At 44.0% G+C, this 24,252-nt stretch overlaps 1 protein-coding gene across 3 annotated transcripts in view; it reads left to right on the top strand.

The window, feature by feature from the left end:
* The window catches only part of EWSR1 (EWS RNA binding protein 1), a 31,251-nt gene that overhangs the window by 6,606 nt on the left and 393 nt on the right, over positions 1-24,252 (top strand). The window contains exons 5-16 of one of the 3 annotated variants that reach the window (XM_007975305.3): positions 3,043-3,229; positions 6,961-7,128; positions 10,488-10,699; positions 12,178-12,358; positions 15,124-15,158; positions 15,699-15,731; positions 16,042-16,160; positions 20,363-20,492; positions 21,958-22,080; positions 23,112-23,274; positions 23,612-23,709; positions 23,979-24,231. In XM_007975305.3, coding sequence (XP_007973496.1) covers positions 3,043-3,229; positions 6,961-7,128; positions 10,488-10,699; positions 12,178-12,358; positions 15,124-15,158; positions 15,699-15,731; positions 16,042-16,160; positions 20,363-20,492; positions 21,958-22,080; positions 23,112-23,274; positions 23,612-23,709; positions 23,979-24,231 — 1,702 coding nt within the window. Of the gene's footprint in view, positions 1-3,042; positions 3,230-6,960; positions 7,129-10,487; positions 10,700-12,177; positions 12,359-13,972; positions 14,265-15,120; positions 15,159-15,698; positions 15,732-16,041; positions 16,161-20,362; positions 20,493-21,957; positions 22,081-23,111; positions 23,275-23,611; positions 23,710-23,978; positions 24,232-24,252 lie in introns of those variants that run through there. The other 2 variants (XM_007975303.3, XM_007975306.3) reach the window with 2 other exon arrangements.

The raw sequence follows: 24,252 nt of genomic DNA, 5'->3' as shown, positions 1-24,252 counted from the left end.
CTTTAGGTCTGCGTTATATATAGTCCAGTTAAGGGGAAAAACTTGTCTGTAATTTATCTCATTGAGTACCAGTATCCTGATTTTGATGGGAAGTAATTCCTAACCCATCTAGGGTGTTTCTCGAATAGGATGGGAAATGTTTATCTAAACTTTGTAGTGGCGTTCATTGCAGCTGTGGGAAGAGCTGGAACTAATTTATGCAGTTTGGATTTTTTAGCATAGAATTTTGAACTTGTGAGATAGACTTCATGTATTAAAGCTATTACATTTTTTAAAACAAGTATGATGTGAAAATTAATGTGGCCTAGATCTAACCTTTGGAATCCTTAGATCATTTTACAGGGATGAGACGGAGTGATTTACAGGCAAATTAATGGTTCTCTAGAGCCATGTATCCCATTGTCATTGGTTGAAAAAGCCCTATCATGACTGTGGGCCTGAAAAGTACAGGTCACTCTAGTATAGAGACTAGTAGCTTTGATGAGCTGGAGATTGCACTTAATAATGTTTGTATAGAATTCACAGTTTATGGGGTGGCCTTATCTCCATTAATCCTCCCAAGAATTTTTGGGGTATAAAAACACCAAAATTAAGCCTGATAAGGAAACTGTGTGAACAAAACTAAGCAGGAGTCTAATCGGTAGTGAGTGATTTCAAGCACACAAGCTGCATTTTTCCTTACCTCATACTGCCTTTGAACATAAAAATTACTGGAGGGAATAGATAAAAATACACTGTTGTAGGATTTTTAAAAATTAAACATCAGAAGAAAGGGGCTATATAAACCTCAATACAATGGAATTCTTAAAAACTTTGAATTTTTACATTGAACAAAAATTTTGGTCGGTTTGTGTAATACTTCTTACCACCTTTTTCCTTCGAGTTGTCAGCACATAGTAGGTGTGTTTTCTTTTTTTGCCACTGGACTTTTTTTTGGTCATTAAATCATTTTGCTCTGTTGATTTTTGTTCATTTTGCTTGGCTGCTTTTGTGGGTACTAGAGATTAATTAAAAGATTATTTATTAACCCAGTGTCTATTGTTGTAATCCTTAGCATGACAAGGCCCTAACTGTTGCTGCGTAGTTTTATGACATGAGTTATTGCCCTGATCACTTTTAGTTTTTTTGTTTTTTTAATTGCCCTCCCTGTAAATCTTATAGGTGTTCTGTCATGTAGTGGGGAGTAATCGGTGTATGAACGGTAGGGTAGATGGTATTAGATTCTAATTAAATTTAAATAAATGAATGCCTTATGTGGTTGACCTTAGGACTCTGCAAAAAACTTAAGCAGTTCAGATGAACAACGTGCCAACTCAAAAACTTTTTTTGCTTGGGGCTTCCTGTTTTCTGAAAGAAACTATGTATGCTTTCATATACATTTTAACCCAGCAGTTTTGACAAGGAAATTACTATCTCTGTGTATGATTTCAGAATTTCCTTTTAATATTTGAGGTAGAGAAGAAAAGAGTATTATTATACTCTGTGCTACAAAAGGTGATTTTACAAAAGGAAACTGATACTTGTTTTTGGCTAGTATGTGAGGACACTTCAAGTCCCTAAATCTTAACTAAAATGGGCAGTCTTGATTCAGGATTTATTTTAAATACAGAAACTTTTTCTTCAGTGAGATTTAGACTTTTTTTTTCCTCTGATGGATATAAATGCCAGCACCTAGACCAAAGTTTTGTTTTTTTTAAGATAGGGTCTCTTTCTGTTGCCTAGGCTGGATCTTGTCTTACTGCAGCCTTGACCTCCCAGCCTCAAGCAGTCCACCCACCTCAGCCTCCCAAGTAGCTGTGACTGAAGGCTCATACCACCATGCCCAGCTAAGTTTGTTTATTTTTTGTAGAGGCGAGGTCTCACTGTATTGCCCAGGATGGTATCTTAACTGCTGAACTCAAGCGGTCCTCCCACCTCAGCATCCCAAAGTGTAAACCAAACTTTTTATTGCATGGCTTAATTGTACCCATTGACCATGAGGAAGAAGAGTCCAGCACCAGGAATGGTTGTAACACTTCTTACAATAAAAGGGACTCTAGCTAGGAGCTGCAGACTTTTGTGGTTTTGATCATGCTCCACGCCCAGGTCCCAAAGGGAAAGGCATGGATCCTGCCTGGTCTGGTAGAGGCAGGAGCTAGGGAGAGAGTGCATCTTGCTTTGCAGCATACCTGTGAGAGCAGGTCTTTTCTGACACCTGGTTAGTGAAGTACTGAAGGGGAAGAGGGACTCTAGGGTTTACCTCCAATATTGCTGAGCAGGAAAAGGCCTTTTGCTTGTGGTAGGTAAGTAAGAGAGGAATGGAGCTGAGTAACTTGATAACCAGGCAAGAATCTGCTTTATGATGTGAAAATATTACCTTTTAAATGTTTGGAGCAGTATCGAAGTTTAATTTTAAATAATTAACCAAAAAAGTTTAACCTGTGTTAAGCAACTATAATTTATAGTTTATCTTTATTATTCATGTGCTCAAGTAATTGAGCTTGTTCTTCACGTGATGTAGTGCTTGGAACTAAAAGAAAGTGATGAATTACTACCCAAATTACAGGTTTTAGTGTTAGAACTAGTACCTGGATCATTATTTTGTAATTATTTTAAAATGCTATGTCATTTGCCTTTTACCTTTTTTTCTGGGATATTTTATTCCTGCTTGAGGGCATTTTGGGGTGTGTAAGTTTGTTCAGAAACTTGTTAAGAAGACCTGCTAGCAAAATTAGTACAGACTTGGCAAAAACAGACTTGTCTCCTTTCACAGCGTTCAAGAGGGGTCAGAAGGAACCCTGCTTTCTGTAGCATGACATGCCATTTCTCTTAGGTGTTGTTTTAGACCAAATGAGACGGTTACTTTACCAAAAACTAGGTATATTCAGAGAACTTAGGCTTTAAATAGTGGTTTGTTGCTACTATTGCTGAAGGGGGAATATTTAAAGGGATTCAATATCATGATGGTTTAAAAGTAAGTGGTTTACAAATTGTTGTGATAATGAGTGTGTAGGCAGATCTTTGAGGGGGCCTGAAATCTGATGCAGCTCTCCTTTGTTCTAGGTTATACTACTCCAACTGCCCCCCAGGCATACAGCCAGCCTGTCCAGGGGTATGGCACTGGTGCTTATGATACCACCACTGCTACAGTCACCACCACCCAGGCCTCCTATGCAGCTCAGTCTGCATATGGCACTCAGCCTGCTTATCCAGCCTATGGGCAGCAGCCAGCAGCCACTGCACCTACAAGGTAAGGCCACGGTCCCCTTAATGCGTCAGTCTCATGTTGGAGAGAAAGAAACCAACTACATACACTTAAAGGAATCTGTGGATTAGTTCCTTATTAATGGTTGCTTTCACATACTCTCAGATGTTCACTGTTGTTACATTATAGTAACTGATGTGATAGAACATACCACAGAAATATTCTGCATTTAACAGTGAAATTGGCTGGGCACAGTGGCTCATGCCTGTAATCCCATCTCTTTGGGAGGCCAAGGCGGGTGGATCATATGAGATCAGTAGTTCAAAACCATCCTGGCCAACATGGTGAAACCCGTCTCTACTAAAAATACAAAAAAATTGGCTGGGCACGGTGGCTCACGCCCGTAATCCCAGAACTTTGGGAGGCCGAGGCAGGGGGTTCACGAGGTCAGGAGATCGAGACCATCCTGGCTAACACGGTGAAACCCTGTCTGTACTAAAAAATACAAAAAATTAGCCAGGCATGGTGGCAGGCGCCTGTAGTCCCAGCTACTTGGGAGGCTGAGGCAGGAGAATGTCATGAACCCGGGAGGCGGAGCTTACGGTGAGCCAAGATTGCTCCACTGCACTCCAGCCTAGGCGACATAGCAAGACTCCGTCTCAAAAAAAACGAGAAAAATTAGCTGGGTGTAGAGGCGCACGCCTGTAATCCCAGCTACTGGGGAGGCTGAGCAGGAGAAGCACTGTAAACCTGGGAGATAGAGGTTGCAGTGAGCCAAGATGGCACCACTGTACTCCAGCCTGGGCGACAGAGCAAGACTCCATCTAAAAAAAAGGTGAAATGGTGCCATCCAAGGGCCAACATGAGGAATGGCACTGAATAGGTTCTCTGGTTTCACAATGACCTTTTTGGGTAGGAGAAGGCTATTTTAAAGAGTGTGTGTGTTTTCACTCAAAACAGCATGACTGATAGAATTGTACTTTTGATGCTTTTATTTTTGGTTTCATTGACCTTGTAAATGGATAACCGCTTTCTCTTTGGGAAAAACATGGTAGTTCACACGGGCAGGAGGGGAAGGGGTGCATCACGTGAGCCAAGAAATGGTCGTATGACCTAATTGTCTGGAAAGAACATACCCATATTCGAGAAATAAAACATCACTACCTCGGGCTTAAGCAGTTGACGTGATTTTCTCTACATTATGTAGAGGCTTAATAATCTAAATATAGGCAAATAAAAATTCTTACCTGGGTACCCTGCTATAGGATGCACAGAGCTCATACCCCATGACTGGTTAGCAGCTAAACTGTTAATTATTACTTAACAAAAGATTTTAGGTCTTTGCTTCAGACAGTCACTTAGGTGGCTTCTGTATACAGTCTTGAAGGTACATTGAATTCTGGTTTGAAAGAAGACATTTTGGGGAATAAACAGGAAATCAACTTCTAACCTAGACTTACCTGCTCTAGAGGTAAGAAATTAGCTCTGACAAACACTCGTGAAATTACTTTTAAAATGCATAGTGAGTAATCAGAGCCCCTTGGTAATTTATACTTGGTAGGCAGCCTTTGCGGTAGCTAAGTTAAACTTAGTGGCTCGTTCCTGGAAGGGCCTCTTTTCAGAGTGTCATCAGACGTATGAAGTCCCATTTGATGCTCTGATGCAACAGTATATCCAAGCCATATCTGGGGGGTTTTATGTATGAATTGGGGTTTGATAAGGGACCTATTTCAGCTTGGGAAAAGTTAGTACTTCACACCCTCTCTGGTTTTCCTGGGTTTTTTTGTTGGTTGGTTGGTTGGTTGGTTGGTTGGTTTTTTTTGAGATGGCGTCTTGCTCTGTTATCCAAGCTGGAGTGCAGTGGCGAGTGCACCCACCTCCCAGGTTCAAGCTATTCTCCTGCCTCAGCTTCCCGAGTAGCTGGGACTATAGTCATGCACCACCATACCCGGCTAATTTTTGTATTAGTAGAGGCAAGCTTTCACTATGTTGGCCATGCTGGTCTCGAACTCCTGACTTCAAGTAATCTGCCTGCCTTGGCCTCCCAAAGTGCTGGGTTTATAGGTGTGAGCCACCGCACCTGGCCTGGCCTGCCTGTTGATTCTTTGGGCTTTGCTTAAAATACTAATAGCTCTAACTCAGTCTGCTGCAGCTGTGATGTAAACTGTTAGGGCCAAGAGGTAATAGAAACCCCTGGAGTTTTCCTTGGAATTGAGATTAATTTTCATCATTTAACAGGGATACTTACTTCCAGGTTCATCCGAGCAGGGAGTTGGGAGGGGTCTCTTTGCCTTGCTCTGGTGTTTCCATTATGGAGACTTGGAGCCAAGTTAGATTAATTTATGCGGCCCCGTTTAGTAAATGATTTTTTCTGGTTGGTTGGTTGGTTTGGTTGGTTTTTTGGTTTTTTGTTTTTTTTTTTTTTTTTTTTAAGACAGTTTCGCTGTTGTTGTCCAGGCTAGAGTGCAGTGGCACAATCTCGGCTCACTGCAGCCTCCGCCTCTGGGGTTCAAGTGATTCTCCTGCCTCAGCGTCCTGAGTAGCTGGGATTACAGGCGCCCACCACCGCACCCAGCTATTTTTTGTAATTTTTTTTTTTTTAACCGAGTCTCGCTCTGGCTTGATCTCGGCTCACTGCAAGCTCTGCCTCCTGGGTTCACGCCATTCTTCTACCTTAGCCTCCCGAGTAGCTGGGACTACAGGCGCCTACCACCACAACCGGCTAATTTTTTGTATTTTTAGTAGAGACGGGGTTTCACCGTGTTGGCCAGGATGGTCTCGATCTCTCGACCTCGTGATCTGCCTGCCTCAGCCTCCCAGAGTTCTGAGATTACAGGTGTGAGCCAAGGCGACAGGCCAATTTTTTTGTGTTTCTAGTAGAGACAGGGTTTCTCTACGTTGGCCAGGTTGGTCTCGAACTCCTGGCATCAGGCAGTCCACCTGCCTTGACCTCCCAAAGTGCTGGGATTACAGGCATGAGCCACCGCACCTGGCATCTTTTGAGATGGAGTCTCTCTGTCACCCAGGATGGAGTACACGATTAACAGCTCACTACAACCTTCACCTCCCATGCCCCAGCGGTCCTCACACCTCAGCCTTCCAAATAGCTGAGGCCACAGGCATATACCACCATACTTGGATAATATTTTTCTATTTCTGTAGAGGTGGGGTCTCCCTATATTACCCAGGCCAGTCTCAAACTCCTGGGCTCAAGCCATCCTCCTACCTTAGCCTCCCAAAGTACTGGGATTACAAGTGTGAGCCACCATGTTTGGCCTGGTCTGTTTTTAATAAATAAGAGTCATAAACCTGCAAATTCTCTAAATTTATGATGCCATGGACTTACGTAAATGTTACTCCAACCTAAAACTTACATTATTGTTAGTTTCTAGTCTTCAGCAGTCCCCTTTGAGAAAAAGCATTTATTCCCTAACAGATCACGTCTCCTGGATCACCTAAACTGGTAGGACAGAATATCACAACGCTCTTTTTATAGCTTTTACTGTGATGAATGGCACATATTAATGTCTCTTCTGTGGATACAATTGGTTCTTCCCCTTTCTTAGCATTGTCTTCAAGCAAATATAGTTGGACCAGCACTCAGTTTGATGTAGTTTACTTTAGGATTGTATTTATTGTATTTATTTCCAGGCTTAATCATAACATTGCTTATTGCTTATAGATTTGTAGCATTCTTACCCAGGAGTTTTGTGGTTGGCAGACCACACAAAAAAGGTCACTGTTTAATTGTATTTATTTTTTATTTCTCCTCTTAGACCACAGGATGGAAACAAGCCCACTGAGACTAGTCAACCTCAGTCTAGCACAGGGGGTTACAACCAGCCCAGCCTAGGATATGGACAGAGTAACTACAGTTATCCCCAGGTACCTGGGAGCTACCCCATGCAGCCAGTCACCGCACCTCCATCTTACCCTCCTACCAGGTCAGTCTACTTTTTGTAGCAAAACAAAAACAGTGACAAAACAGTTTTTTTCAGGTTGTTGACCAGCTTGCTTTGACCTCTTCAGGTAAGGTATGTTGTGTCACTGTCGGAGTAGTAAGTCATCTGATCATACTTAGTTACATTAAAGTTCTAGGGTCCCATAGTGTTGCCTGGCAGCTAATAACTATTCTTTCTAAATACAGACAAAAACATTTTTATCACTCTTAAGTTCTTCCTTTTGCTGTTTTAGTTAACTCAGATAAGAAGCAGAAGTATATGAAAGCAGGTAAATAGAACCATAAGAGCCACCTTCCCCAATGCAGTTAGGATAAGTAAAGTGCAGGGCATTATAAATCACCTTAATCATTTTACATTTTACCTAATGCATAAAGGTTCATTCATGCACTAACCTTTTAATGTTTGGGCAACTCTTTTTATTTTATTTTTATTTTTATTATTGTCTGGCCAAGTTTTCTTTTTTGAGACAGTCTCACTCTGTTGCACAGGCTGAAGTGCAGTGGCACGATCTCCACTCACTGCAACCTCTGTCTCCCAGGGATTCTCATGCCTCAGCCTCCCGAGTAGCTGGGACAACAAGTGCACGCCACCACGCCTGACTCGTTTTTGTTTTTGTTTTATTGTTGTTTTGAGATGGAGTTTCACTCTTGTTGCCCGGGCTGGAGTGCAATGGTACGATCTCAGCTTACTGCACTCTCCACCTCCCAGGTTCAAGCGATTCTCCTACTTCAGCCTCCCGAGTAGCTGGGATTACAAGTGCTCACTATTACACCTGGCTAATTTTTATTTATTTATTTATTTTTTAATTTTTATGTTTTTAGTAGAGACAGGGTTTCACCATGTGGGCCAGGCTGGTCTGAAACTCCTGACCTCAAGTGATCCACCTGCCCTGGCCTCCCAAAGTGCTGGGATGACAGACATGAGCCACTGTACCCAGCCAGTTTGTTTCTTTTGAGACGGAGTTTCACTCTTGTTGCCCAGGCTGGAGTGCAACGGCGCGATTTCGGCTCACCACAACCTCTGCCTCCTGGGTTCAAGTGATTCTCCTGCCTCAGCCTCCCGAGTAGCTGGGATTAGAGACAGGTGCCACCACGCCCAGCTAATTTTGTGTTTAGTATTTACTAGAGACAGGGTTTCTCCATGTTGGTCAGGCTGGTCTTGAACCCCCAACCTCAGGTGATCTGCCCGCCTCGGCCTCCCACAGTGCTAGGAATACAGGCATAAGCCACTGCACCTGGCCCAGTTTTTGTATTTTTAGTAGATACAGGGTTTCACAATGTTGGCCAGACTGGTCTTGAACTCCTGGCCTCAAGTGATCCGCCTACCTTGGCCTCCCAAAGTACTGGGATTATGGGATTACAGGTGTGAGCCACCATGCCCAGCCTGCAAGTTTTCTTAACCCATGTTTAATTAGATGTGGGTTTTCAAATTGTTTGAATTGTGCCCTAAAAGTTTTGCTAGAAGTAGCAGTTCCCTTTTTTGCACCTATTTCATTTTTTTGCAGCAGATGTGAACAGGTTTAGGAACAAGTAGAATTGATTGGGTGTCTCTCATTACAGCCAGCTTGGAGCAAAAGTGGGCAGGGCTTACAACTCTTCTTCTACAGAGCAGGTTCGTACCTATTGCCTTGAGAGTAGTTAATCTGGCAAGTTGGAGAGGTACACAGTGAGACACTACTGAATTCATACAGCAATGGTGAGGGATGTGTGGTGTATTAGAAGCTTTGTTAGTTTGTTTCTTTGTTTGTTTATTTTTGGAGACCAGGTCTCACTCTGTTGTCCAGGCATGGGATACAGTGAAACAGTCATAGTCCCCTGTAGCCTTGTACTTCCTGGCGTAGTTTAATCGGACTTTAAAATATGTATCCTTATTGTTTCTCATCATGATTTGTGAAGCCTAATACCAGATGATTTTTTTTTTGTTTTTGTGGGTTTGTTTGTTTGTTTGTTTGTTTGTTTGTTTGTTTTTGAGATGGAGTTTCACTCCTGTTGCCTGGGCTGGAGTGCAATGGTGCAATCTTGACTCACCGCAGCCTTTGCCTCCCGGATTTAAGTGATTCTCCTGCGTCAGCCTCCCAAGTAGCTGGGATTAGAGGCATGCGCCACCACACCTGGCTAATTTTGTATTTTTTGTAGAGAGGGTGTTTTTCCATGTTGGTCAGGCTGGTCTCGAACTCCTGACCTCAGGTGATCCACCTGCCTCTACCTCCCAAAGTGCTGGGATTACAGGTGTGAGCCACTGCTCTTGGCCTTTTTTTTTTTTTTTTTTTTTTTTTGAGACGGAGTTTCGCTCTGTTGCCCAGGTTGGAGTGCAGTGGCGCTATCTTGGCTCCCTGCAACCGCTGCCTCTGCAACCTAGCTGGGACTGCAGGCGCATGCCACCATACCCAGCTAATTTTTGTATTTTTAGTAGATAGATTTTCACCATGTTGGTCAGGCTGGTCTCGAACTCCTGACCTCAGGTGTTCCACCTGCCTCGGCCCCCCAAAGTGCTGGGATTACAAGCATGAGCCAATACCAGACTTCACCTCCCAGGTTCAAGTGGTTCTCCTGCATCAGCCTCCCAAGTAGCTGGGACTACAGGCACCTGCCAGCAGGCCCGGCTAATTTTTTGTGTTTTTTACTAGAGACAGGGTTTCATCATGCTAGCCAGGATGGTCTTGATCTCCTGACCTCGTAGTCAGCCTGCCTCAGCCTCCCAAAGTGCTGGGATTACAGGCGTGAGCCTCCGTTCCTGCCCGAAAATGACCATTGTTTTAAATGGGAGTGGAGATTAAGAGGAAACTCTTTAAGGGTTATACAGATGGTGGTTATAATATTTCCCCCTCCCAGCTGGGCACGGTGGCTGACGCCTATAATCCCAGCACTGTGGGAGGCTGAGGTGGGCGGATCATGAGGTCAGGAGATCAAGAGCATCCTGGCTAACACGGTGAAACCCCGTCTTTACTAAAAGTACAAAAAAATTAGCCGGGCATGGTGACGGGTACCTGTAGTCCCAGCTACTCGGGAGGCTGAGGTAGGAGAATGGCGTGAACCCGGGAGGCGGAGCTTGCAGTGAGCGGAGATTGCGCCACTGCACTCCAGCCTGGGAGAGCAAGACTGTCAAAAAGAAAAAAAAAAAAATTTCCCCCTCCCATTTAATGTTTTATTTTGAACACAAAAATATTTGCTGACTTGAAATTCAAATTGTTGATGTGTAGAAAGTAACTACTGTTTTATGGATGTCTGTGTCACATGCTGTGAATGTCTCTTTTATTCAGGGGATTTGAAATAACAAGCCTCTTTTTTCTAAAAAGCTGGGGTTTTTTTTTGTTTTTTTGTTTTTTTCCCCCTCTCTTTCAGCTATTCTTCTACACAGCCGACTAGTTATGATCAGAGCAGTTACTCTCAGCAGAACACCTATGGGCAACCGAGCAGCTATGGACAGCAGAGTAGCTATGGTCAACAAAGCAGCTATGGGCAGCAGCCTCCCACTAGTTACCCACCCCAAACTGGATCCTACAGCCAAGCTCCAAGTCAATATAGCCAACAGAGCAGCAGCTACGGGCAGCAGAGTGAGTTGCTAAGAGAGAAAAACAAATAAGAATGATTGTGTTTGGAGTTTTTTTGTCGGGTTGATTTTTTTGTTTGTTTTTCTTTTGAAATGGAGTTTCACTTTGGGGGCTAAGGCTGGAGTGCAGTGGTGGGATTTCAGCTCACCGAAACCTCTGCCTCCTGGTTCAAGCAGTTCTCCTGCCCCCGCCTTCCGAGTAGTTGAGATAGGCGCCGGCCACCAGGCCCAGCTAATTTTTGTATTTTTCATAGAGACGGGGTTTCACATTTTGGTCAGGCTGGTCTCAAACTCCTGACCTCAGGTGATCCTTCCGCGTCAGTCACCCAGAGTGTTGGGATTACAGTCTTGAGCCACTGCCACGCCAGCTGTGTTTGGAGTTTTTGAACAGGGGGAATACTCTTTACCATTGTTTGCTTTTGGAATCCAGGACACATCTTTAGGGCATGACATTCCAGCTAACATCTTGGATGTCCCAGTGAAGATTTCAGTGCTTTTTTCCAATTTAATTGTTTTTAGTATGCCTTGCCAAAAAGAAAAGAGATACTATAATTGATCAGAAAAAGATGTTTTAGACTGCTAGTCCTGCTGTCTTTGGGGAGGTTGTATGCAGCGAGTAAATCCAAGGTCGTTTTTGGCCTCCCTATCAGTCATTAATGTGAAGTGGGGAGGCAGCTATTGCAGGCCACTATGATTTTGATAGTCAAATAAAAGCCAAGGTTTTTTTTTTGTTGCTGTTTTGTTTATATCCATTAAGGGGAAAAAAGGCCAGGCACAGTGGCTCACACCTGTAATCCCAGCACTTTGAGGGAGGCCAAGGCAGGAGAATCACTTGAGACCAGGAGTTTGAGACCACCCTGGGCAACACAGTGAGACCCTATCTTTTTAAAAATAAATATTCTTTTTAAAAAAAAAAAAAATAGAGAAGGAAAAGGGGGGAAAAAGAATCCACCTCACAGAATATTTGCAGTTCTTATGTGTGGAGAGAGGTAACCAAAAACACGTTTTTCAGAATTTAGTTTGTACCAGGATCGTTGGTCTTTTTAAATTACGTTCCATCCACGGGGATTTTTCAGCAACTGAAAAGGAGTAGTGTTGGTTTATGTAGTTGAGCCCCTAGCAGTGTGCTAAAGCCCTGAGAAACCTGGCTCTGTTTTCATTTCTTGAGTATAGCTCAAAAGCTGCTTTTGGAGACATCTTAGGATAGAGAACCCTATAAACTATATATTAGTGAGAGGGCTTTTTTTTGTTTAGAAGCGGTTTATTCTAGGCTAACTATGTAAGGTTATTTCAGCTGTGATGAACCAGCAGTTTTGTTGATCTTAAAAGAGCCTACCCATTAGGGGTGCTTTACCGTGATGTAAAGAAGATGGTGCCTTGGTTAGTGCCTCGCAATTGAGGATTTTGTTATTCCAGGAGAAAGTACATCAGGCAGTGGTGTAAATGCTGGTCCATGGCTTACAGATGTGACTCTTTCCTCAGGTTCATTCCGACAGGACCACCCCAGTAGCATGGGTGTTTATGGGCAGGAGTCTGGAGGATTTTCCGGACCAGGAGAGAACCGGAGCATGAGTGGCCCTGATAACCGGGGCAGGGGAAGAGGGGGATTTGATCGTGGAGGCATGAGCAGAGGTGGGCGGGGAGGAGGACGCGGTGGAATGGGGTAAGAGCAAACCTTTTCTCCTTTTACCTAATTTTGTTTCATCCATAGGATTTTCAATGGAAAGAAGGGACTGAAAGACATAAGAAATTAATTTCTGCATTTCCATGGACAATCTGTTGAGCTCAAGCCATCTTCTAAAACATGGAAATGTCATCTTTGTGGCATACATTAAGTGGCAGTTTATTTTCTTTCCCTGCCAGTATACTTCGTTGGGTCGGGGAGAACAAAGAATGGTTTTGAAACCATAGCTTTCAGTTCCCTTCATGGTTTCCAGAGGTGAGAAGCCTCTGTGGGTAATAGATTTGGGATGGAACACACACAACCCTTCTAATGACCCTAAGTTTTTAACTAATTGCATTTGAATGGTTGTCTTGAAATACCTGGTGTATATACTGCAGAAAAGGAATGCAGCTGTTTTCCACAGTGTTTGTCCCCAACTTCTGTTTGTACTCAGAATCGTTGAACATAATGAAGATTTTGGTCCCATAATCCTTAAACTATAGCCTGAGGTGCACCTGATACATAGAGTTTGGATGGAGCACAGAAAAATCCAATAGCATTTTGCGGAGTAATGTATATAATTATAGGCTCACTTCCTATTGGCGATGTTGAAAGTCTAAATCGGTTTGACCATTTTGATTGATGGCACAATCTGGTTTAGAAAACTTTGTTTAGATCAATGACATAACCCTGCTACCTCTGCCTGCCCTTCCCCTCCCTTCTCCCATCCCCTTTTCCCTATCTGGTGTCTGTATTTTGATGAAGGTGAGCTATAATATTGGTGGTTAACATAATCCAGAAGGCTTAGTTCTGTGTGTGTTCTGTCCCTATATAAACTAGTAAAAAAAAAAAAAAAGTTATGCAGAATGTTAGATATTTACATTTGATTTGGTATGCCACTATTCTAGGAAAAATTAAATAGTATTTTTTTTAAATAGAATGAACTTCAAAATTAAAGTTGATCTTTAACTTCCATATTAGCAAATACTCTTCACTACTGAAAGTACTATTTTGCATATTCTGCATAACTTTAAGTCTTTAGTGAAATCTTTATTGGAAGAAAGTCATTTGACAACAGGCAAAAATTTAATGATTTGGTATGAAGTAAAATCAATCTTCTGATTTGGAAAATATTATAAAGGTTTCACTTCTTTTTGGATGTTTTAAAATAGACATAGACACTTGAAAGTACTATCATCACGTCTCAAATCACCTAGAATTCCTAGTATTTTTAAATTGCAAAAACAATTTCAAGTTTATTTAAATACTCCAGAAGTTATAATCCTACTAATTGTGCTAGACTTTGCTAGTAGAGGGGGCCCCTCTTTGTGGATGAGAAGTCTCTCTTGGAGCCATAGAAGAGACCATGGCTTTCCCCATAGGTTTTACAACAGACTGTGAAGCAGTCTGTCGGATCCTGTGGGGATAGACCAGGGGCATTTCCCTCGTCCCCCCTTTTTATTGTGGTGTGGTGATGGTTTTCAGTGTCTTCTGCAGGTAAGGCACTCAATGTTGTTAACATGCCCTTTTTCATTGCCTCAGTATTTTGATATTTTCATTGGCTGTTAAACGTGGAAACTTTTTAACATGCTTTGTCGCATTTATATGCTACAGGTTACAAAGTGAGAGCCTTGTATACACTTCAATACTTAAAAAGTACCCGTACTCAGTACTCAGCCGGCAGCATAATGAAAAGTGGGACTAGACACGGTGTCCATATGGAGAGGAAAAATATACATAGAATATTTTTAACAAAATGTATTCATTGTATAAATGGAATCCTTCTGTAACTTTGGTAACTGCATACTTGTTGTTTGGTAATGAACCAGAGGAGGTATAATACTCTAGAATTGTGTAACATTAAAGTGTAAACTTTTGTGTTTAAAGAGAGAGAACATTTTATGGTGTGTACTTTTAAAAAGGAAACAAAGCTGCATGCAACAGCTTGAAATTGTGTATTCAGGTATTAAAGGTGCAATACTGGTTAGAAAAAACTCAGGGCCTCCCACTGGGGAGCTGCCTTTATTTAATTCTAAAGAAAACAAAATTTAACTCCCAAAGTCCAATTCATATTTCCCTTTCCCCTCTTTAAGTAATTTTACATGGCCATAGTCATTATTCTAACTGATATGTCTATAAAGTTGCACCCCCAGTCCGCTGAGCCTTGGTATTTGTTGTAAATTCTCCTTTCACAGCGATTGTTAAATCTATTCGTGCCCTGAGATGTATGGCTTTATGCTGAAGATTGGCTGGATGCGTCCTCTGATGTGTGTTGTAGGAATTTAATGTGGTTGTCTCCTGCTTTATTATACTGTGACTTGTTAGGAAACCCTGGGCCTCATTTGGCTCTCCCTTGGGAGAGGTTGAGGGTGCACCTTTATGAACATGGAAAGGTTTATCACAGCAGTTAACCCCCACTTGCTTCTCCCCTCTATACCAAGCTCTTCTGGTTTTTCACCTGATGGGGTGGGTGTTTGGGATCTATTTTTTCTTCCTAATTTGCCAAGTATTGCACTATTAATACCAGCCCCCGAAATGAAAGGAACCAACCACACTGGTGTGTACAATCAGACAAGCAAGGTTGTATATTGAGGAAATTTGAGCAAGCTGCCCTGAAGAAAGGCATAGTGACAAGATGAGAGAGATGCATTGTTTGGAGATGTGTTTAGCCAGTGCCCTTCTTCCCCACGAGCCCCCCCAAGGCTCAGAGCGGTACTGGCTTTTAAAGGGAAAGGCCTTCATTTCTTCGTTTATCCCCCCAGCAGCGCTGGAGAGCGAGGTGGCTTCAATAAGCCTGGTGGTAAGTTTTTGAGTATTACCATAGATAGTGTTTTAAAAAAAAAAAAATGCAGTCAGTTTTTAGAAAACTATAATTTTTTTATTAGTTTCATAAGCGGTTTAAAAATGATCTATACAAAAGAGACTAATGGGTACTGCCGGCATTGTCTTAGGGGTAATAAGGTTAACCTATGGTTACAAAACAAAGGGTAACTTGAAGTATTGAGTAACTGCTTCTGTAATATGGGGGAGAATAAATTTTTAAATTTGGTTTATTTAGAGGAAAAATTTTGACTTAAATTTAACACTGATTTGGCACATAAGCATTGAGAGTGTATTTGGTTAATGGTTTAGAAGCAAACCAGCAAAGAAAAAAGCAAACCCTAGCAAACCTTTCACAAATGTTAAAGAGGCACTGCTCCATTTTAGCAGTGCGGGTCATTTTGAATTTAATGAATCCCCATCAAATGGTGGTATAGTAGATAGCTATGTGTGTTTGTAAGGTTTGTAGCTTGCAAGACGTGCACTAATAATATTTTATATGATCTTTCCTGGTTGGCAGGACCCATGGATGAAGGACCAGATCTTGATCTAGGTAATTTTGAATTCTTGTACTTCATATTGTGCTTTATAAATTAATGGTACAGAGGTAAATACATGCCTAGAGTTCAGCAGCCTTATAGACCAGCATGATATTCTTGCTGTCAGAGACAGTTTGGGGAATCCTTTATTGTGAGCATCTACTTATAACGGCCTTAAGTGAAGTAAACCGAAAGTTTAATAGCATTCTTAGTATGCTTGGTAGTTTTCTTAGATTTATGATGAATATCCTTGGGCAGTAGTGATCAGATAGTTAAGAAACCCCTATAGATGCATGATAATAATTCTCTTGTTTTCTCTGAAAGGCCCACCTGTAGATCCAGATGAAGACTCTGACAACAGTGCAATTTATGTACAAGGATTAAATGACAATGTGACTCTCGATGATCTGGCAGACTTCTTTAAGCAGTGTGGGGTTGTTAAGGTCAGTAAAAGCGTAACCAGGTCATCTGGCAAAACTTTAAACTGCAGAGCATTTTAAAGAGAGTGAATTGATGTTGAGAGTTGTTTTCTAAGGTTGCTTTTGCCTGACTTCTTTCTAGATATCTTATGGTTTGTTCCTTTAAAACAAAAAAAAAATTAGCCTTTTTTTTTTTTTGAGATGGAGTTTTGCTCTTGGTGCCCAGGCTGGAGTGCAGTGGTGCAGTCTTGGCTCACTACAACCTCTGTTAAAGCGAATCTCCTGTCTCAGCCTCCCCAGTAGCTGAGATTACAGGCGTGCACCACCACACCCAGCTAATTTTGTCTTTTTAGTAGTGATTGGGTTTCACCATATTGGTCAGGTGGGTCTCAAACTCCTGACCTCAGGTGTTCTGCCCACCTTGGCACCTCCCAAAGTGCTGGGATTACAGGTGTGAGCCACTACGTCCAGCCTTCCCTCCTCCACGCCTAGGGACTAAGTCTTGCTCAGCCTCCCAGGTTCAAGTGATTCTCCCACCACAGCCTCTTGAGGTAGCTGGACTTACAGGCACATGCTGCCACGCCTAACTGATTTTTGTATTTTTAGTGGAGATGGGTTTTCACCTGTTGGCCACGCTGGTCTTGAACTCCTGGCTGCCTCAAGTGATCCACCTACCTCAGCCTCCCAAACTGTGCTAGGATTACAAGCATGAGCCACTGCACCCAACCTCAAATTATTATGTCTTTATGCTAATTCTTAATATTTTGACTGTTTTTCAGTTCTTGCTCTTCTGTATTAATTTTTGAGTTCATTTATGAACCCCATAAACTTCAAAATTTTAAAACCCCAATTGGATGTTTACTAAATCTATGAAGTAATTTCATTAATTTACATTTTTGTAATACTGAGAGATCTTTTTTTCCCATAGAGATTCTATTTCTCCATTTGTTTGTTTATTTACTTATTTATTTATCGAGACAAAGTCTTGCTGTGTCACCAGGCTGTAGTGCAGTGGCGCGATCTCGGCTCACTGCAGACTCTGACTCCTGGGTTCAAGCGATTGTCCTGCCTCAGCCTCCTGAGTAGCTGGGATTACAGGCGCCCGCCACCATGCCCGGCTAAGTTTTGTATTATTAGTAGAGACGGGGTTTCACCATGTTTTTCAAGGCTGGTCTTGAACTCTTGACCTCAGGTGATCTGCCTCAACTCCCAAAGTTTTGTGATTACAGACGTGAGCCAACACGCCTGGCCTGTCCCTATTTGTTTTAGTATTTATTTTATTTTACTTTGAGACAGAGTCTCACTCCTTCACTCAGGCTGGATTGCGTGGTGCAATCTCGGCTCACTGTAACCTTTGCCTCCCGGGTCTCATTGCCTCAGCCTCTCGAGTAGCTGGAATTACAGGCTCCTACCACCACTCCTGGCTAATTTTTGTAAGTAGAGATGAGATTTCACCATGTTGGCCAGGCTGGTCTTAAACTCCTGACCTCACGTGATCTGCCCACGTCGGCCTCCCAAAGTGCTGGGATTACAGGTGTGAGCCACCGTGCCCAGCGTATTTAGATCTTCAGTAAAGGTCTTGCAAATTTTACTAGTTTTACTTCTAGTTTCGTTTATTTTCAAGTTGCTGTGGTTAATGGCCTTCGTTAAATGACACTTTTCTGGTTATTACTGCTGTGTAGAAATACAGTTGATTTTGGGCGGGTGCGGTGGCTCATGCCCGTAATCCCGGCACTTTGAGAGGCCGAGGTGGGCATATCATGAGGTCAAGAGATCAAGACCATCCTGGCCAACATGGTGAAACCCTGTCTCTCCCAAAAATACAGAAATTAGGCCGGGCGCGGTGGCTCAAGCCTGTAATCCCAGCACTTTGGGAGGCCGAGACGGGTGGATCACGAGGTCAGGAGATCGAGACCATCCTGGCTAACACGATGAAACCTCGTCTCTACTAAAAAATACAAAAAAAAACTAGCCGGGCGATGTGGCGGACGCCTGTAGTCCCAGCTACTCGGGAGGCTGAGGCGGGAGAATGGCGTGAACCCGGGAGGCGGAGCTTGCAGTGAGCTGAGATCCGGCCACTGCACTCCAGCCTGGGCGACAGAGCGAGACTCCGTCTCAAAAAAAAAAAAAAAAAAAAAATACAGAAATTAGCTGGGCGTGGTGACACATGCATGTTCAGCTAATCGGGAGTCTGAGGCAGGAGAATCGCTTGATCCCAGGACGCAGAGGTTGCAGTAAGCTGACATGATGCCACTGCACTCCAGCCTGGAGACAGCAAGACTCCGTCTCAAAAAAAAAAGAAAGTTGATTTTGGTAAATCTTATATAAGGCAATTACTCCCTACTTGTAGTTGTTTGTGCACAGATAACACACACACCTCAAAAGTAAAATGCTTTTAGTGTCTGCTGTCATATTCTACCCTATGCAAGACTCCCTTTGTTTTTTTCTTTTGAAATGGAGCCTCACTCTGTCGCCCAGGCTGGAATGCAGTGGCACAATTTCAGGTCACGGCAACCTCTGCTTCCTGGGTTCAAGCCTCGAGCCTCTTGAGTAGCTGGGATTACAGGCGTGAGCGTATTAAAAAGACTGCTTTTTAATATGTATATAATATGTAGTTTTTTGTTTTTTGTTTTTTTTTTGAGACGGAGTCTCGCTCTGTCCCCCGGGTTGGAGTGTAGTGGCACGATCTTGGCTCACTGCAAGATCCGCCTCTCGGGTTCACGCCATTCTCCTGCCTCAGCCTCCTGAGTAGCTGGGACTACAGGCGCCCGGCACCGCGCACGGCTAATTTTTTGTATTTTTAGTAGAGATGGGGTTTCACCGTGGTCTCGATCTCCTGACCTTGTGATCTGCCCGCCTCAGCCTCCCAAAGTGCTGGGATTACAGGTGTGAGCCACCACGCCCAGCCATAATATGTAGTTTTTTATCAGGAATATGGAGTTTATCCTGGTTAAGAAACATAGTATTTACCGTCAAAATTTTGGAAATAAAGATGTTAAAATAGATTTCCAAGCTGGGTACAGTGGCTCATAGGTGTAATTCCAGCACTTTGGGAGGTCAAGGCAGGAGGATCCCAAGGATTGCTTGAGCCCAGGAGTTTGAAACCAGCCTGGACAACAGAGTGAGACTCTGTCTCATAAAAAAGAAAAAAATGCATTTCCACATTATTTATACCACAGTTTTGCCATGTTTTCTTTTCCGTCTTCAGGTATCATGTTCCTTTTTTTAAGTGAGAGGTATCAATATATATATCCTGTTGTAATCTTTTTTAAGCCCTATAATTAGATTGCTCTCACATGTTACTGGATATATAAAAACAATTACAGCCGGGCGCGGTGGCTCAAGCCTGTAATCCCAGCACTTTGGGAGGCCGAGACGGGCGGATCACAAGGTCAGGAGATCGAGACCATCCTGGCTAACCCGGTGAAACCCCGTCTCTACTAAAAAATACAAAAAAAACTAGCTGGGCGAGGTGGCGGGCGCCTGTAGTCCCAGCTACTCGGGAGGCTGAGGCAGGACAATGGCATAAACCCGGGAGGCGGAGCTTGCAGTGAGCTGAGATGCGGCCACTGCACTCCAGCCTGGGCGATAAAGTGAGACTCCGTCTCAAAAAAAAAAAAAAAAAAAAAACACTAAACTGATGGTGTGCATATTTAATGCAAAAAAGTACACATGAAGATTCTTATACAAGGTGGCTCCTGAATTCAAGTCAGCCACATCTGATACTCAGCTGAAAGACTAGTCATCTCTTCTAACTGGAGGAAGTAGTGGCTGTGTTAGACTAACCGAGAATCCCTGTAGTTCACTCACAGCCTGTACACTATACTTCATGGTTTAAGGATAATTTTCTTTGTGCCACTCTTGTCTTATGTGGTGGTATCAAAGCCTGACTACCCCTACGAGGTGGCTGTGCTCAGTGGGTACCTGTCTGGGCATAGAAAATGCCAGGGCAGGCGATCCAGCATCAGAAGATGGCTAAGGAAGGAGTGGGGCCTATCCTGTTCGCTTCCACACTTTGTAACTTTGGGTCTACTTTGGTTTTTATGATAAAGCAGGGATAGAGGAGAAAATAACTTAAAATTCTGAAAAACTTAAAGCGGAGAAACAGTGACATTTAGTGACTTACTACATGTGAAAAATTGGTACTCTTCCTGGATTTTGCCTGGACTTTTTTCTCCCAAATTAGTATATTCTAGTCATGCCTAACTATGCTGTTCTATGTCTAGATGAACAAGAGAACTGGGCAACCCATGATCCACATCTACCTGGACAAGGAAACAGGAAAGCCCAAAGGCGATGCCACAGTGTCCTATGAAGACCCACCTACGGCCAAGGCTGCCGTGGAATGGTTTGACGGTAAGATGTACTCACTGGCATTCTTAATCTCCGTGGCTATAGAGTATGGCAGGAGGGAGGAACTTGTGAACCACAGGAGCAAGAAGACCTTCCATCCCTTTCTGGGGGAAGTAGATTGCTGATCTCCCTTCAGTAGTATTAGGACCCAGCCATTGACCCTGGATTTGGAGATCCCTTTATTTTCAGGCTTTAGTATTACAAATCAATCTTGCTTAAAGTGGCAAACACTTCTCTAAGCGCAGATTATCAGAAGGTACAGAAAACCCTTCAAAAGAACATCTTAACTAGTGTACATTTGCATATAGATAAATATATATATTTAAATAAAGCCTTGACATTAATGCTGGGATTTCACTTCAGACAAAACCAACTTGAAAGCATTGAACGACTTGGCCAGGTCCAGTGGCTCACACCTGTAATCCCAGCACTTTGGGAGGCCAGTGTAGGTGCATCGCTTGAATCCAGGGGCTTGAGACCAGTCTGGGGAACATGGCACAACCCTGTCTCTACAAAAAATACAAAAATTAGCCAGGTGTTGTGGCGCACTCCTATACCTATAGTCCCAGCTACTCAGGAGGCTGAGGTGGGAGGATCACTTGAGCCCGGGGAGTTTGAAGCTGCAGTGAACTGAGATTGCACCACTGCACTCCAGCCTGGACAACAGCAAGACTCTGTCTCAAAGAAAGTGTCAAATAACAAGTCCTGGTTCTCTTTTCTTCGCCATACAGTCAGCTTCCCACCAGCTTATTTTCCTCCTTATGGTAGACAGTATTTTTTTGCTTGTGTTTTTTATTTTTTGAGCCAGTCTCACTTTGTCACCCGGGCTGAAGTGCAGTGGCACAAGCAGTCTCAGCTTACTGCAACCTCCGCCTCCCAGGTTCAGGTGAATCTTGTGCGTCAGCCACTCGAGTAGCTGCTGGACTCTACAGGTGCATGTCACCCTGCCCAGCTAACTTTTGTATTTTCTAGTAGAGATGGGGTTTCGCCATGTTGGCCAGGCTGCAGAGAGGTTTTTAAGTATATTTAAGTGTATGGCCTTTTTCTGGCCAGGCACGATGACTCTTGCCTATAATCCTACCACTTTAGGAGGCCAAGGCAGGAGGATTGCTTGAACCAAGGAGTTCATGACCAGCCTGGGCAACCTAGCGAGAGACTGCCTCTACAAAACATTTTGTAAAATTAGCCAGGCATGGTGATGCGTGCCTGTAGTCCTAGCTACTTTGGAGGATTGCTTGAGCCTGTGAGATTGAAGCTGCAGTGAGCCTTGCCACTGCACTCCAGCCTGGGCAACAGAGTGAGACCCCCATCTCAAAAGAGCCTTTTTCTGGCCTTGTCAGTAAAGATCTTAGAGAAGATTACAGGAGGGGCAGACCTAATGCATCTGGGAGTGGTCATTTGATGATGTCGTTTAGTTGGTGAACAGGGAATATAGAGGAGTAATTGATGTTCTGTTGTCTTATTCCAGGGAAAGATTTTCAAGGGAGCAAACTTAAAGTCTCTCTTGCTCGGAAGAAGCCTCCAATGAACAGTATGAGGGGGGGTATGCCACCCCGTGAGGGCAGAGGGATGCCACCACCACTCCGCGGAGGTACTTTCTTTGATCTCCTATGTTGCGTTAAAAGGTTTTCAATATACTCCCTACCCTTGAGAAACTTGATTACTAGAGTGAAGAAATATAAAATTGTGTGTAGAGCCAATACTTTGAACGTTTATGGGCGTAAAAGGAAGAGGAGGAGAACACGGGAGGCTGGAAGCCACACTGCCTCTCAACTCCAGACTGCCATTTATTAGGCTTTGGTTGTGTCTGTATGGATATGCCTGCTCCTTATAGAATTGTGGGAGTTTGGCCGCGTGTGGTGGCTCATGCCTGTAATTCCACCACTTTGGGAGGCCGAGGCGGGCGGATCGCCTGAGGTCAGGAGTTTGACACCAGCCTGGCCAACATGGTGAAACTCTACTAAAAATACAAAAATTAGCCAAGCATGTTGGTGCATGCCTGTAATCCCAGCTACTTGGGAGACTGAGGCAGGAGAATTGCTTGAATCTGGGAGGTGGAGGTTGCAGTGAGCCAAGATCTTGTTCCACTGCACTCCAGCCTGGGCAACAGAGCAAGACTCTTATCTCAAAAAAAAAAAAGGCCGGGCACAATGGCTCATGCCTGTAATCCCAGCACTTTGGGAGGCGGATCACAAGGTCAGGAGATCGAGACCATCCTGGCTGACACAGTGAAATCCCATCTCTATTAAAAATAGAAAAATTAGCTGGGCGTGATGGCGGGCGCCTGTAGTCCCAGCTACTCGGGAGGCTGAGGCAGGAGAACGGCGTGAACCTGGGAGACGGAGCTTGCAGTGAGCTGAGATCGCGCAACTGTACTCCAGCCTGGGTGACAGAGCCAGACTCTGTCTCAAAAAAAAAAAAAAGAATTGGAGCTCTGTTTCCTGTAGAGCACGTGGAACACGCTCCTCACAGGGAAGGGGCTGATGCCTGAGCCACACGGAAACATATGGGACGGGTGATGGGGAAATGACAACAGTAGTGTCTGTGGATTTACTTTGTGATTTTTATTTCCCATAGCAAATCTGGTGCTACAGAGAAATGATCTGCTGTTTCTTGTTGTAGGTCCAGGAGGCCCAGGAGGTCCTGGGGGACCCATGGGTCGCATGGGAGGCCGTGGAGGAGATAGAGGAGGCTTTCCTCCAAGAGGACCCCGGGGTTCCCGAGGGAACCCCTCCGGAGGAGGAAACGTCCAGCACCGAGCTGGAGACTGGCAGTGTCCCAATCCGTATGTACTTGTCTTGGCAAATTGATACCCTACGAGTGAAGCCACCCTTCCCTCATCCCATCCCCACTCTAGAGCAGATTGCTCTGTCTAGAGGAACAGAATGATGACCCTGATGGCTGGTTAGGGGCACTAGTCAGCCATTCCCTGGATGCTTCAGAGCCTTCTGAAGATTGATTTGACCTGTGTTGTGGGCGCACTGCTGCCTTAGGCTGTGCCCTAAAACCTGGGTGTACGTAGATCCTGATAGTGAGTGTGTGTACCTGTTCACACACCACCTTTCCTTGTTTATCTTCCTTAGTTCAATTGGTGATTTCTGCTGTGATGTAATTGTATGCAGGGGTTGTGGAAACCAGAACTTCGCCTGGAGAACAGAGTGCAACCAGTGTAAGGCCCCAAAGCCTGAAGGCTTCCTCCCGCCACCCTTCCCGCCCCCGGGTAGGTGCAGGTTTCATGAGTGTCCCTTCAGCTTCCTGATGCTAAACCTCTTTTCTTATCTGTGGGCTTGGTAAACTGCAGCTGCCGTCTGCTTAAGAACCTTGAGTTGTCGTCCTGTTGTCATTTCTAAATTGTCAGCGTGATGCTGAGATTGAGTGAAGTGTCTGGTTTGTTTCTGCGGTGAGAGAAGGAAGCAGGGCAGCTTCCAGCGTCCACAGGGCCTCTGCAGCCACCCACTGACTGCTTTCGCCCTGCTCTTCTCACCTTAGGTGGTGATCGTGGCAGAGGTGGCCCTGGTGGCATGCGGGGAGGAAGAGGTGGCCTCATGGATCGTGGTGGTCCCGGTGGAATGTTCAGAGGTGGCCGTGGTGGAGACAGAGGTGGCTTCCGTGGTGGCCGGGGCATGGACCGAGGTGGCTTTGGTGGAGGAAGACGAGGTGGCCCTGGGGGGCCCCCTGGACCTTTGATGGAACAGATGGGAGGAAGAAGAGGAGGACGTGGAGGACCTGGAAAAATGGATAAGTAAGTGCTGGTGAAAAGCAG

This window comes from Chlorocebus sabaeus, chromosome 19, assembly GCF_047675955.1.
Source record: "Chlorocebus sabaeus isolate Y175 chromosome 19, mChlSab1.0.hap1, whole genome shotgun sequence".
Taxonomy (NCBI): Eukaryota; Metazoa; Chordata; class Mammalia; order Primates; family Cercopithecidae; genus Chlorocebus; species Chlorocebus sabaeus.
The sequence above is the reverse complement of the archived record's forward strand: the minus strand, read 5'-3'. Positions and strand labels throughout refer to the sequence as shown.